The following is a 14,961-nucleotide window of genomic DNA, read 5'->3' as shown; positions in this document are numbered from 1 at the left end:
AAATTTAGATATAGCCCCCATATACACCGATCTAACAATTTGACTTTTTGAACCCCTGGAAGCCACAATTTGTGTCCGATTTGGCTGAAATTTTGCATGTAGTGTTCTGTTATGACTTTCAACAACTGTGCTTAGTACGGTCCAAATCGGTATATAACCTGATATAGCACCCATATATTCCGATCTCCCGATTTGACTTCTTGAGCCCTTACAAGCCCCAATTTTTGTCCGATTTGAAATTTTGCATGTAGCGTTCCGCTATGACTTTCTACAACTGTGCCAAGTATGGTACGAATCGGTCTACAACCTGATATAGCTCCTATATAAACCGATCTTCCGATTTGACTTTTTGGGCCCTTACAAGCCACAAACGTTTGTCCCATTTGGCTGAAATTGAGTATGTGGTGTTTTGTTATGGCTTTCAACAACTGTGCCAAATATGGTCCAAATCGGTCTATAACCTGATATAGCTCCCATGTAAACCGGTCTCTCGATCAACCTTGTTCGGTTCCTAGAAGCTTTAATTCTTGCTGGTTTCACTGAAGTTTAGCATGAAAAATAAAATTCAACTAAATTTACTTTGTATACATTTTTATCAGAATCCATGGTGGTGGGTTCCTAAGATTCGGCCCGGCCGAACTTAGCCGATATTGTTGGTCCTTAAATTTTTAATGTGATCGAAGACTTTCACATCCATCGAAGATTCACATCACATTCATATCTCTCAAAATGTCTTTGCTTATTTCCTGTTTGTATTCTAGAATCTACAAAAAACAGTCATTTGATTTATAAACACAGATTTTTGTAATAATTGATTTTTTTCTCTTCATTTTTTTCCCTCCCCTTTCAACAACACAACACCACCAAAACATTTCCCCCCTCACACACACACATCCAAACGTTTCCCTCAACATAATCGTTTAAAATATGATTAATGTTTGTGTGCGTGCGTGCGTGCGTGTGTGTGCGTATGTGTGTATTTGCATATTATGGACTTGAACCCTAAAAACCCAGTCTATATGCCTTACTTTCTTCTCCGGCCCGCAGATATCCATCGGGCAATAATAACAATGCCCCCGATGCCATCATCATCAGCAGGCCAGCCCTGCAGCAGCTTACCAATGCCATGGGAGTTCGCAAGAGCAGTAGTTTGCCCAATTTGCGCGACGATTGCCAGGAGGTGATGATTTTAAGTCAAACTCAAATTCATCCATCACAGCATACAGAGGCCAAGGTGCAACAACAACAACAACAGCTAAATGTATCACAGGCGATAACCACCTCCAATATGGAGGCGAATTTGAAATGTCGCAATCTATTGCCCATGTGCCAGATACCCATAACCGCCAATTCCACAGCAGCGTCCATAGATGAGCGTTTGAATATTTTGACACAAACAGCGCACCATCAGCAGCAGCAGCACCACCACCACCAGCAACAGTCGTCCTCGGGCAGCCATCATCACAAAGCCACTAAACATCGTTGCTGTTGTGGCGGCAGCAGCAGTGGGGCCAGCAATCACTCGAACTCAATGGCCAGCAATAATGGCTCGGCCACCCTGACTTCGCACCACTCGAACAAGGCTCACATTTCAGGTTCTACTTCGTCGGGCTCCTCCAATCCCCCGGCCTTCAATCTAGTCAAATTGTTTATCAAACAGAAAAGCACAAATTGCTCTTTGGAAGATCAACCGAGTGCTCACACCTGCATGGATGTCTCCTCGGGCTGTTGGCCTTCGAGTGATGCCAATAACTCGAGCACCAGCTCCTCGCTGGAACAGCGATTGCGTAAGAAGAGCATGAACGATTCCGGCAAGGGCTCCGCTCTAAGTAGGCACGATGAAGAGGTGGAGGCCAACGCTATGACATTCCAAATGGATGCTTCATCGTCTACGCCCAAGAAACACCAGCAGCAGCAACAGCAGAGACGTTCCTCCTTGTTCTACGATGAGGAGCCGAGCTCCAGTTCGACGGGCTCTTTGACGGCCACCAACTCGCCAGCCCATCGCAGACGCAGCATGCCTTTGCGCAATCCCGCTCTCAATCATTTGGCTGTCCAACATAACAATAACTCAAGTGCTAGTCTCCTATCATCGGATAATACCTCCGAACAGCTGACCCAGATCCAATTGTCCTCGGGCCAAGAGGGCTCATCCTCAGCATCCTCCCAATCAGCCTCATCTGCCAAAGCCGAACGCAACAAGCAGCGGAGAAGTCGCGAGGCTTCTCGGCCCATCTCGAATGCTTCGAGTTCCGAGATGATAACCCGATCCATGCAGACCTCATGCGGTTCTCTAAGTACCCGCAGTAGTTTAAGTGATCGTTTCCGTTGTGTGCCACCCTCGTTCTTGGAGAAGCTTAACAACTTGGGCGAAGAGAGGCAGGCGCCCATTTATGTCATCTATCCCAACTATGCTCTGCCCGATTTGGGTTTCGTCAAGACCTCGGCGACGCCCGATGTCATCTTTTCACCCTTCAACTACAAGAACTCAATTGGCAGCACCTCGGCCACCTCCTCGAGCGCCTCGTTGAAGAAGCGCTTCAGCCTCATGTCAGGCAGTGATGAGGATGAGATCCTCAAGACCATGGACTACAAGCATGTGCAGGACTGGCATTCACTGGTGACTCTGTTGCCCGGTGACTATAGACGTAGGCTAAAACACATTCCAGAGGTGAACGGAGTACTTAGCCATTTGGAGGCGGAACTTTCACAGAAGCCCCTCTTCTGTTTGACGCCACCGGTGAGACGCAACAGGCCCCATATATGTGATTGCAATCAATATTTCCATAGGGAACAGGCCGCCACAGAGACCACAGGTGGTGGCGCCTCCTCAAGCTCAGGTTCTAGTCAGCAACCCTCCTCCGGCTATAGGGGATCTTCAACCATGCTCACCGATTCGGAGTTTGAAAGTGGGGCAGGCAATGGCACCATGGCCAATGCTAGTGGTGATAATCTTAAGCAAATGTATGTCTATCAGTATGAGCAGCAACGCATGGATTCCGGCGTAGAGATGAGTCCCAAGGTGCAGTCCACCACCCCAGTGCCCATGCCCAGGGGTATTCTACGCAAAAGTTCTTCGGCTGTGCGAAACAAACGCAACTCCATGATTGAGCATGAGGCCAAGCAAACAAAGTTGGAGAAGCGTAGATCTCTGCAGGAGCCGCCACATCATTATCACATTGGCTCGGCGGAGGAGTTGGCCGAAGTCTTTGAGGAAGAGGTCGCTGGTTGTGAGCTATATGCCAGTCCCCAGCCGCGCAGTGAACGTCTGTCGCGTAAGGATTTGGATGCTCGGGTGCGAGCGGAGAATTTCCTTTCCTCATTGCCCCGCAATGAATTGAAGTATTATGCTGAGATAGCCGCCATTCTAGAGTCTTCCGAACCAGAAATTCAATATGATGCAGCTGCCCTAAAGAAAGAGGTATCCAGGGCTTTGAGCCAACAAAAGAAGGTCTCCTTCAATGACAAGGAAGGTCAAGCGAATGCCATGGTGCAAATGCAGGCGGAGACAAGGCAAAGGTTTTCCACCCCACCCAATTCGCCGAATATCTCTATGGCCACCGCTGGCCACAGCAATAATGCTGCTGCGGCTTTGCGTTTGCAAAATCATCCCTCCGCATCACCGGGTGCTGCTGCCGCCGCTGTAGCCGCTCCGCGACGCTGCTCACAACGTGATGAACTGGATAAGCGCAAGTCTGAAAGTAATCGCTTTAAACGTCTGCAAATTCAATGGGAACTCATGAGCAAGGACTCGAGCATGCTCAAGGAGCTGGTCAGCAATGAACAAACCAAGAGTGGCGGTTCAACACCCACATCGGCTCAGGCTGCTGCCAATGCAGCAGCAGCGTCCAAATCACGTATACCTCGTCCTGTTAGCTATCCAGCAGGAAAGTAAGTATACATTTAATCTGTTTTTGGTTTTTTTTTTTAACTTTTGGTAGAGAAATTGGCCTAGTGGTAACAAATTGGTAGTAGAGATTTGTTATGTAGTTGAGAATGTAGTTAAATTGGTATTTCTAGAAGTAGGCGAAAAAATGTTGGACTATAAAATATGGATATCTTAGCAAACATCTATAGAAAATTAATTTAATATTTCCGAGTAAATATAAAGAGAAGAAAATATTTTTCTGCTGTTCCGAACCTAAGAATATGCCGGCAAACTTCATTGGAAGGTAAGGTACCAATCTTAATTATCGGAAACGAAATTTTACTTCTTCGTTTTAGAGAATCTTGAAAATATCCCAGCAAGGTGAGCTAGTAACCCAATAATACACAATACACAGTAGAGCAATCTCAGAGCATGGGGAGGTGATTCCATGTTAGGGCAATAGACCATTTCCCTTTATCGGTATGAGAATTTTCGAATCTTTGTAGTAACACAAAAACACGAACCCCAAACAAGCATATAGACCGATCGATACTATATGTGATATATATAAAAGAAATCTAAATATAGAGTACGAATATAATACAAAAATTAAAGGCAAAGTGTTAGGACGCCCGCCCCAAACCTATCATTTAAGGGGGAACGACCCTCCCCAAAAACCCCCAAACGGGCATATAAACCGATCGGTACAAGAAGGTACATAAATAAAAAGTATTAGGGGCCTGCCCCAACCCAAAAACTTACTGTAGCCTGGGTTGAAAAAAAAGGTGTGTATTATAAACCTTCCCCATACCCTATGGACATACACCTTAGCCTTGTTACCCTAACGTAATCCCGATAAAATCTTTGTTGGCAATTCCATGCAGCTCTCATACTATGGCTCTAAGATGGTTCAAGTCGGTAATCGTATCCACACCTAAGGCCGAAATCTGTTGACAGGGAAAGCAGGGCATTGACATAGGCGGACATGCTTTGCAAATTGGACTCCTTCCTACTTTTTCTCAGAAATAGACTTGTCTTCTCACAATCGAGATCACCCATGCCATTTTCGTTGTTCTTCCAACCATTTCAATGTTCCACAGTGCTATAAAAGTGTTCCTCGCCTATGCTCTTAGCTTGGACCGCCTCGCCATGAAAGACTTTGCATTCACCAAGTTTACTGATGGCAGTATTATGGCCACATGGCCAATTTTTCTACTTTTTCGTTTCGTCTTACTCCGCTATGGGCCAGCAGTTAAACGTTACGGGTCGTTTCATCAAAGATAACGTAAATCCGCTGCTTACACTCTGATTCCGTCCATGACCTTACCATCATTGTTGTTGTAGCATACTGGGCGACTTACGATGTCCTCATTAAGACTGTACCTCCTCACGCATTTCGTGATCGCTCTGAGTTTCCCCTGCAGAACCGTGTGGCAGCCGGAAATAGAACTGAGAACTCAGTCAGTGTGTCTTTATTGAAGACACCCAGACACTCATTCGTGTAGCGTGAACTACCAGATGTCTCCCCAAGATTGTTCAGCTGGTAATGCTGTCTCAAACTCTATCTGAAGTGTCGTCTCAGGTATTCAATCAGATACCTCTCACGAGTTGGTAGCGTGCTTGGATTACCAGTGCAGGGGTCGTGGGTTCGATTCCCGCCATAAGCCTTGGTCTGTCGCTACCGGGGTATCACAATGGACTTCAAATTGTCTAAGTGAGTCTGTAAAGGACTGCCACTCGTACCTAACCTAACCTAACCATCCAGGTTTTTTACATCGCCTTGTTCTTATCTTGATCTTTTTATCGCCATCCACCAAACTACTGAGGTGTATTTTAGTATTGGTCTAATCAAGCCTTAGGCTCCATTTTTACATAGTGCACAAAATCTGTGAGCCTTCTCAATGCGCTCCTAGATGTGATACTTCCAGCTTAATTTTTATTTCAGAACACTCCCAAGTATTTTACCTTGTCGAATATCGAAAACGTTCTGTTGCGGAATGTGGCGCGTCACTATGTCTCACCTTGAACAGGCAGATTTCCGTCATCTCTGGGTTAACGCTCCGACCTCTAGGGTAGAGCAGTCGTATGCCATACCCACAACCCTTTGTTGTTGTTGTACCCACATTGGAATGTGAAGGTGGCGATCCTCCTCAAGCTCCAATAGCTTGCCTTTTCCTATTGTACACCACAGGCACCTAGTATTTATGCAAGAGCCGGTGCCGCCCGGCCTCTCATTGAGACTCTTCACTCAATGCCGCCTGGATTGTCCGCGACTACATTTGCAGCTATACAATATGGAGCATTGCACTATCTGCAACCCGTGGCTAAGCTTATCCTGACAGCTATGATCACCACATAGATCGAACCTCAAAATTCTAGCCAGAGTGGTGCTCACAGCTATCCCGTGCCGGAAATATTTATGGTGGTCATCCAGCGTCAAGATAAAATGCTCCACTGTGACGTGTCCTGTGCCACCTTATCTCTTATTCTTATGTCACGGGACTGATTTATCCAGTCCCTAAGGACCTGGTCAGGAAGCCTTAAAGCCTTTTTGGTGTCAATACATACCTCTAATGTTCATGGGTAAAATTTGCAATTTGCAACGTGTACATCTTTACATTGAAAGATTGTTGTACGGACAAACTCTTGCAGGATGTCGATCGTCTCCGATCCTAGTCTTCCCAATCCTGAAAAAGACGGCCTTGAGCATATAGAACGGCTTTAGTCCTATCCCAACATGTCATGTAGAATTAGTCAAGGTTTCCCATTTCTTCTCAAGCAAGTCTCCGTTTTGTTTGATTTAGACTTCCAAGATACATCGCGAACTTTTTGCTTCATCCTTTGATTAAGATAGTCACCTTTGTTATATGGGGAATGTCCACCTTCTTCACTAAGTCTGGCTTTGCGCCCTCCCAGAGAGTGGGGATACGCCCATCGAGTTTCCTTAGGTTATCAATACAACTTGCTGTTGTGAACGCAGCATCAGCATGACTTCAAGGTACTCATCGCTCATGATTTGAATAGGTGGTTTTGGTTCAGGTTATCAATACCTGTTCCAAGATCTGCTCTTTAACTAGATCCTCCACTTCGAACTGGTGGGATGTTAGTGGATGTACTGCTGATATCGATGAGCAAAAGTCAGCTCATGTCTGTTGTGCCTCCTGGCTACTGTGGCGGAAGAAGGCGGCTCTTTACATCTGTAAGCTTCCCTTTGGGAGCCTTAGAGCCTCAACCCAATCAAGAGTCAACGTTTGCATAAATTTTTTATGAAAAACATCAAGTAAAAGCATGCTAAGTTCGGCCGGGCCAAATCTTGGGAATACACCACCATGGATTCAGCTAAAATATGGAAGCTATTAGGTTGCCCAAAAAGTAATTGCGGATTTTTCATATAGTCGGCGTTAACAAATTTTTTCACAGCTTGTGACTCTGTAATTGCATTCTTTCTTCTGTCAGTTATCAACTGTTATTTTTAGCTTGCTTTAGGAAAAAAGTGTAAAAAAGTATATTTGATTATTTTCTTTATTTCTTTTAGAAAATCCGCAATTAATTTCAGCCAAATCGGATGAAAATTGAGGCTTGTAAGGTCTCAAGAAGCAAATTGGGAGATCGGTTTAAATGGGAGCTAAGTCAGGTTAAAGACAGATTTAGACCGTACTTGGCACAGTTGTTGAAAGTCATAACAGAACAATACATGCAAAATTTCAGCCAAATCGAACAAAAATTGCGGCTTCCAGGGGCTCAAGAAATCAAATCGGGAGATCGGTTTATATGGGAGCTATATCAGGTTCTGATTTGATTTGTACTTGGCACAGTTGTTGAAAGTCATAACAGAACACTATGTGCAAAATTTCAGCCAAATCGGACAAAAATTAAGCAAGCGCTGGTGCCCTGGAGACTCCTCTGGAAACTGCTGATTGTCCACGATTGCATTTGCAGCTTAGCAGGTCCTTAAAGACTAGATAAACCATATGCTAAGGAACAGGTGGATAAATTGCGGGTCCCATGACATAAATATAAGCGAGAAAGTGGCACAAGGCACGACACAGGGGGCATGTTATCTAGGGCTGGCAAACTATCGATAATCGCAACATTCGATATTTTCGATAGTTTTAATAAGAAATATCTATAGTATCGATACTATCGTTAATTTTCCATCACCTATATTTGACGCGAAAATGAGAAGTAAAAATCAGGAAATCCAAGATTAATAAAGTCGGTTGAAAGTCATAAGAGAAATCTTTAGCCTTATCGAATGAAAATTGCGCCCTCTATAGGCGAAATATATCTTAAGAAATACATTCAGTGTCTTGTTTCGGATTAGTTTTGCAAAAATTAAACTTTTGCGATAGTATTTATCGGAAAAATATCAATCGATATTCAGTCAAAAAATTAAATATCGATAGTGCCTTCGATATATTGCCACCTCTAATGCTATCGCCACACCTTTGGGATATTATCCAATACTTAATTTTTTCCATAACAGAACACTATGTGCAAAATTCCAGCCAAATCGGACAAAAATTGCGGCTTCCAGGGGCTCAAGAAGTCAAAACGGGAGATCGGTTTATATGGGAGCTATATCCAAATTTGAATCGATATGGCCCATTTGCAATCCCCAACGACCTGCATCAGTATTAAGTATATGTGCAACATTTCAAGCGACTAGCTTTACGCGTTCGACCGCTATCGTGATTTCTACAGACGGACATGACTAGTTCGACTCAGAATGTCGAGACGATCAAGAAGATCAATATTTCGAGGTGTTACAAACGGAATGACTAGATTAGTATACTCCATCCTATGGTGGTAGGTATGCTTCTAAATCAACTTCACATTTTCCCTTGACTATTTGATTGGGTTTAGCCTCTAAGCCTTCCCGAAAGACTCATTGTCCACGTATGCTTCATTCAGATTTAATCTTCGAAGTAGGATAGTTGACTCGGTCCTTCCAAAGTACTTGAAATCGCAAAGCACTTTTTTTGGTGCTTTCGCAATGTTCTGCTCTTCATGAAAACTGATCCTCTTACCAGCTTTCGCAGAAGAGTTATACAGACCTAATACGAGGTCCATCATCCTAACATGGAATTTTCTAGTCGCCAGATTGGATGTTGTACTGTTACTGTATATTAAGGAAAAAATACTGTGGGAGATATTTTAATATTCTAGCAAACGTTTTTTAACTTAAACTTTTCCCTTGAACATTCCATTAAGGAACAGGGTCAAACTTGTCACAATTTTTATAGTCCAACAGTTTTCTTCTTATATTACAAACTTTATTACAAATGCTACAATTTATTAAATTTTATTTTATTTCTAATTTATTTTGTCTTCCTTTTTTGTGATTTATTTTCATATTATGTTTTGTTATACATCTTTACCTGCACCTATGTAATTTGTCGAAAAAAAATCTACAAAAACAAAAAAACCAACTCCCTCCCACATGCACATCACCCAACCAAACAACTATAACTCTGCCTGTATGAATTTGTTTTGGGGTGTCTTATTATTTATCTTTTGTTGTGTATATATAAATAAATTTTGATTTTAAATTGTCTATATATATACTTCCAACCGAAAAAAAACCAACCCTCAACCCAACCTATCAACCAATCAAACAACCAACAACAACTTGCATGTTATGTAAAAAAAAAAAAACATATATACCTACATTATATCGTATATATCCCCAACTGTAGAAGAACTGATATGTATAATGATCCTCCTACTCATCATCATCATGTAATGACTGATAACACAACAACAACAACAACCACAACAACTTTAAACCATAAATATGCCAATGTAAATACAAAAATACCTAAACCTCCACGTATTTCTCCACAAATTGCTAGAATTTCAAATCAAGCGGATCCCACAAAGACAACCAGATCCCCCTCTCGTCTACAGCCACCGAAACGTTATAGCATGACCACAACACCACCCTCAGCGACCAATGTTGGAGCGGTAATGTCATCCCCATCCACACCAACAACGCCAGGCGGCGGTGGTTCGGCTAATCGTGCCCGAACACCAAATTCTAGAGTAGCAGTGACAGCCCCAAATACACCCAAGAAGAGAGTGCAATCACCCAGGTGAGTAGATAGATTATTAAGCCAAAAGAATTTGAAGAGTTTTTTTTTTTGTAATTGCTCAAAGAGATTAGTAGAAATTAACTCGTTTAATGTCGGAAGTGTCGCAGACCACCGTAGCGGAGAGGTTAGCATGTCCGCCTATAACGCTGAACGCCTGGATTCGAATCCTGGCAAAAACATCAGAAAAAATTTGTTCCTTTTCATTTCCTCTCTTTCCGCTAGCGCGTCGCTACTAATGGCAGGGTGGCTTTGTTTGCCACATTGTTGCCTTCAGTAGCTTGGTGGAGGAGTCAGGTATTCAGAGTGGGCATGATTTACCATTGCGCCGTTATATCATCGGTACAAAAAGTGCAGTTGGGTCGGTCGAGTGGAGTTTGCCGTTGCTATCTGATTCGTTTGCAACTTTTCTCGCCGCTTTTTGACGTGTCCGCCCCGTGCTGCACCATGTGTTGTATCATGGCAGCTATAGTGCAGGTGCGAACCTTTGCTTCACCATGTCTTGTATAATGGCAGCTATAGTACAGCGCGTCACCCTCTTTGTTGTTATGACGCGTTTCACAATTCTGCGCACTTCATATAAGGCGGTAAGGCCAGTGCGTATACTACCCCTTCTCTGTGAAGAAATTGTACATCTTAAGTCCAGATTCGCAGATCATGGCCCTCAACGTTAGGTTAGCCCGTTTTAATCAATCTTTGTTTTCTCAGAGTAAATGAATTTTATACGGAAAATTGATACTGACCCAGCGCCCCCACCACATGTGGTTTCTGTGCAATTGCACATGTAACCCTAGTGTTGGGAGTTGCTAGCTTCATGATCGGTAGCCCGCTTCCAGCCGCCGCTAGCCTGGAAACAAACGCTAATGTTGTTGTAGTCACATTTGTATGTGAAGCTATCGATCCTCGTCAAGATCCATAGGTGAACAAGCTCATTCCATTCCATAGAACCGATCACAGCGGGAACGTTATGGCCATTAGTATTTAAGCAAGGGCTGGTGCCCTGGAGACTCCTCTCGAAACTGCTGATTGTCCACGATTGCATTTGCAGCTTAGCAGCGAAATATGCTAAGGAACAGGTGGATAAATTGCGGGTCCCATACATAAATATAAGCGAAAAAGTGGCACAAGGCACGACACAGGGGGGCATATAATCTAGAGCTGGTAAACTATCGATAATCGCAACATTCGATATTTTCGATAGTTGTAATAAGAAATATCTATAATATCGATACTATCGTTAATTTCCCATCACCTATATTTGACGTGAAAATGAGATGTAAAAATCAGGAGATCAATTTATATAGAAGCAATATCAATGCACAGACCAAATAGTCTTATATGTTAGCCTTATCGGATGCAAATTGCGCCCTCTATAGGCGAAATATATCTTAAAGGATACATTCAGTGTCTGATTGCTTATTTCTGTTTAGTTTTGCAAAAATTTAACTTTTGCGATAGTATCCATGGGAAAAATATCAATCGATATTCAGTCAAAAAATTAAATATCGATAGTATCGATATTTTTGGCCAGCTCTAATGTTATTGCCACTCCTCTTGGATATTATCCAATATTTACATTCGCCTCAGTAGCTTAGTGGACTGGAGAAAAACTGCACCGTTAGGACCATTCAACAAATTCAGAGAACATGTTGTCTTGGCGAAGGCGGAGCGATGAGGACCACGCCCACTAGAGCACTGGAGACTATTCTAGATAACCTACCCATTGACATACAGATTAAATGTGAGGCAGCCACTGCGCCTGTGAGACTAAAGGCGATGGGAGAATAGATTGAGGATGGGAGCAGCTCATACCATTGCGGTATAATCGAGGCGACGATAGGAAACCTGGAAAGAAGGGAGAAGGTTTCCGATCGAATACCACACGACATCCATCTTCAATTTGGCTCAGATCGGTCAAGGTTTGGATATAGCTGCCATATAGACCAATCTCTCGATTTAAGGTCTGGGTCCATAAAAGGCGCATTTATTGTCCGATTTCGCTGAAATTTGGGACAGTTAGTTGTGTTAGTCTCTTTAACAACTTTCTGCGTTTTGGCCCAGATTGATCCAGATTTGGATATAGCTGCTATATAGACCGATCTCTCGATTTAAAGTCTTAGGCCCATTATAGGCGCATTTATTGTCCGATTTCGCTGAAATTTGGGACAGTGAGTTGTGTTAGGCTCTTCGACATCCTCCTGTAATTTTGGCTCAGATCGGTCCAGATTTGGATATAGCTGCCATACAGACCGATCTTTCGATTCAAGGTTTTGGGCCCATAAAAGGCGCATTTATTGTCCGATTTCGCCGAAATTTGGAACAGTGAGTTGTGTTAGGCTCTTCGACATCTTTCTGCATTTTGGCACAGATCGGTTCAGATTTGGATATAGCTGCCATATAGACCGATCTTTCGATTCAAGGTTTTGGGCCCATAAAAGGCGCATTTATTGTCCGATTTCGCTGAAATTTGGGGCAGTGAGTTGTGTTAGTCTCTTTGACAACTTTCTGCATTTTGGCACAGATCGGTTCAGATTTGGATATAGCTGCCATATAGACCGATCTCTCGATTTAAAGTCTTAGGACCATAAAAGGCACCTTTATTGTTCGATTTCGCCGAAATTTGGGACAGTGAGTTGTATTAGTCTCTTTGACAACTTTCTGCATTTTGGCCAGATCGGTTCAGATTTGGATATAGCTGCCACACAGACCGATCTCTCGATTTAAGGTTTTGAGCCCATAAAAGCCGCATTTATTGTCCGATTTCGCTGAAATTTGGGACAGTTAGTTGTGTTAGTCTCTTTAACAACTTTCTGCATTTTGGCCCAGATTGATCCAGATTTGGATATAGCTGCCTTACAGACCGATCTCTCGATTTAAGGTTTTGCGCCCATAAAAGGCGCATTTATTGTCCGATTTCGCCGAAATTTGGAACAGTGAGTTGTGTTAGCGTCTTCGACATCTTTCTGCAATTTGGCCCAGATCGGACCCATAAAAGGCACATTTATAGTCCGATGTTGCTCAAATTTGACACAGTGACTTATGTTGAGATTTTCGACATCCATTGCGTATATGGTTCAGATCGGTCTATATTTGGATATGGGTACCAAAAATACCAATATTTTGTTATGCGAAATTGAACAATGACTTGTTCCACACCACAATTGTACCACAATCCACATCGGACCATATTTCCATAAAGCCGCTATGGGGGCATAAATTATGATTATCAGATTCTGATGAAAGGTGGTTTATATATATATCCGAGGTGGTGGTTATACAAAGTTCGGCCCGTCCGAACTTAAAGCCTTTTTACTTGTTGACCAACAATTTTACTTAATTTAAATTATCATTATAATAATATTTGTTCTCATATATACTTACTTACCTTGCAGAACTATTCCAAGAGTGCGATAAATTGAGATAAGAAGTGACAACAGACGGAATAATGAATGGCACATCACATCCCCCTCCTGTGTTGTAATATTTATTTTCCAAGTCCAGAAATCAACAAAAACCCCCCCTGAAGAGCCAGCACGAGTTAATAGATTAGTCAAGAAGATAATGTGAAGAAAACAAAACAAAAATTAGTCTAAAAAAGCTCTACTCTCTCTTACTTTCGCTAAAAAGAAAAAGAAAAAACACACACACACACACTCATAAAGCCACAAGAAAATGCTTATATCAAGTATGAATTTTAGCTAAGAAGAGATGGGAACAGAAGGCTAACTTAGAGAAAGAATGTAAACTAAAATTGCGATAAAGGCCATAAACAACAGCTCCGCTTCCCCCCTCTCACTTTAAGGAAAGGAGAGACATTTTCATTATTTACAACAACAACAAGAGAAAATATTTTGCTATATTTTTTAGTTTTTGTTTTTTGTAAATTAGTTGAGAATTGTATGTAAACTTTATTAACATGTTTAAAGATAAACCTTATGATATCTTATAGCAAAGACAGAGACAGACATTTATGATCTCTCTCTCTCTCCCTCTCTCTCTGTATCACTTTAACTTACACACAGAAAGGCAAGATAAATATTTCTATAAATTAAGTATAGTAAGTGAAAAAAAGGCCTAGTTTATTATCATTACTATTTTTATAATTATTATTGTTTTTTTTTGTTTATGTCTCGTTTTTATTTTTTTTAAAGAAGAGTTACTTTTTTTCTAAGTTTTGTTGTAATACCAGTGATAAAAATCGTACCAATCTAATGGCAAAACTAAAAAGCGTACCATATTAAACACCAATTACCCAAAAAAGAAATCCAACCTGCTATAGTAAAAGAAACCAAGTTTTCCTAAGTTCCAAATGAAGGCCTATTTTGAGTTTTTTTCTCTAACCAAAGGCAAAGGAATGGGGAAATAACGTAGAGAAACCTAAAGAAAAGATAAAAAGACTTTGTATGGGGTTATATCATAAGGATGAAAAGGCTAAACATTGAAGATGGAGAAGGCGAAGACGAAGGCTAGGAAATGATGAGATGAGTTATAAGAAAAACAATCTTGTGTATTTATAGTTTTAATTAAGTCCATATACAAAAGAAAACAAAAAGCCCTGCCTCCATGGCCCTGCTAGCCCGCCCGCCCCTCAAGAAAACTACCATACACCATGATGTTGATGAAGATGAACACTTGATATACATATATTATATTATATATATATCTATTTATCTATATATATATATATCTAAAACAATGAGAGTAAAAGAAAGCTTTGTATATGTTTTTTGTTGCAATATATAAATTAGAAGAAGTGAAAAGAAAAACAAAAAAAAAATACCCGAGAAGAGAAGAAGAAGCATACAAAAAAAGGAAGAAGATTTAAATAAACAAAAAATCGTACTATATAATTATCATATATTTGTAAAATATTTTCTATAATCGAAGTAAAATAAAAACAAAATAACATAAAACAAAAATTCCTTCCTATCCCCCCCCCCCCCAACAAACACACATGCAAACTTAAAATGCATATTTAGAGAAAAATGTAAAGAAATTGCT

At 41.6% G+C, this 14,961-nt stretch overlaps 1 protein-coding gene across 4 annotated transcripts in view; it reads left to right on the top strand.

Annotated features, from left to right (window-relative positions):
- LOC106095689 (homeobox protein 5) overlaps positions 1-14,512 on the top strand; it is a 44,164-nt gene extending 29,652 nt beyond the window's left edge. For 2 of the 4 annotated variants that reach the window (XM_013262983.2, XM_013262981.2), the window contains 3 exons: positions 1,015-3,891; positions 9,568-9,963; positions 13,353-14,512. In XM_013262983.2, coding sequence (XP_013118437.2) covers positions 1,015-3,891; positions 9,568-9,963; positions 13,353-13,374 — 3,295 coding nt within the window. In that variant the 3' untranslated portion in view covers positions 13,375-14,512. The remainder of the gene's footprint in view (positions 1-1,014; positions 3,892-9,567; positions 9,964-13,352) is intronic. The other 2 variants (XM_013262982.2, XM_013262984.2) reach the window with 2 other exon arrangements.
- Positions 14,513-14,961: the final 449 nt, after the last annotated feature.

This window comes from Stomoxys calcitrans, chromosome 2 (genome assembly GCF_963082655.1).
Source record: "Stomoxys calcitrans chromosome 2, idStoCalc2.1, whole genome shotgun sequence".
Taxonomy (NCBI): domain Eukaryota; kingdom Metazoa; phylum Arthropoda; class Insecta; order Diptera; family Muscidae; genus Stomoxys; species Stomoxys calcitrans.
This window is presented reverse-complemented; position numbering and strand designations above follow the sequence as displayed.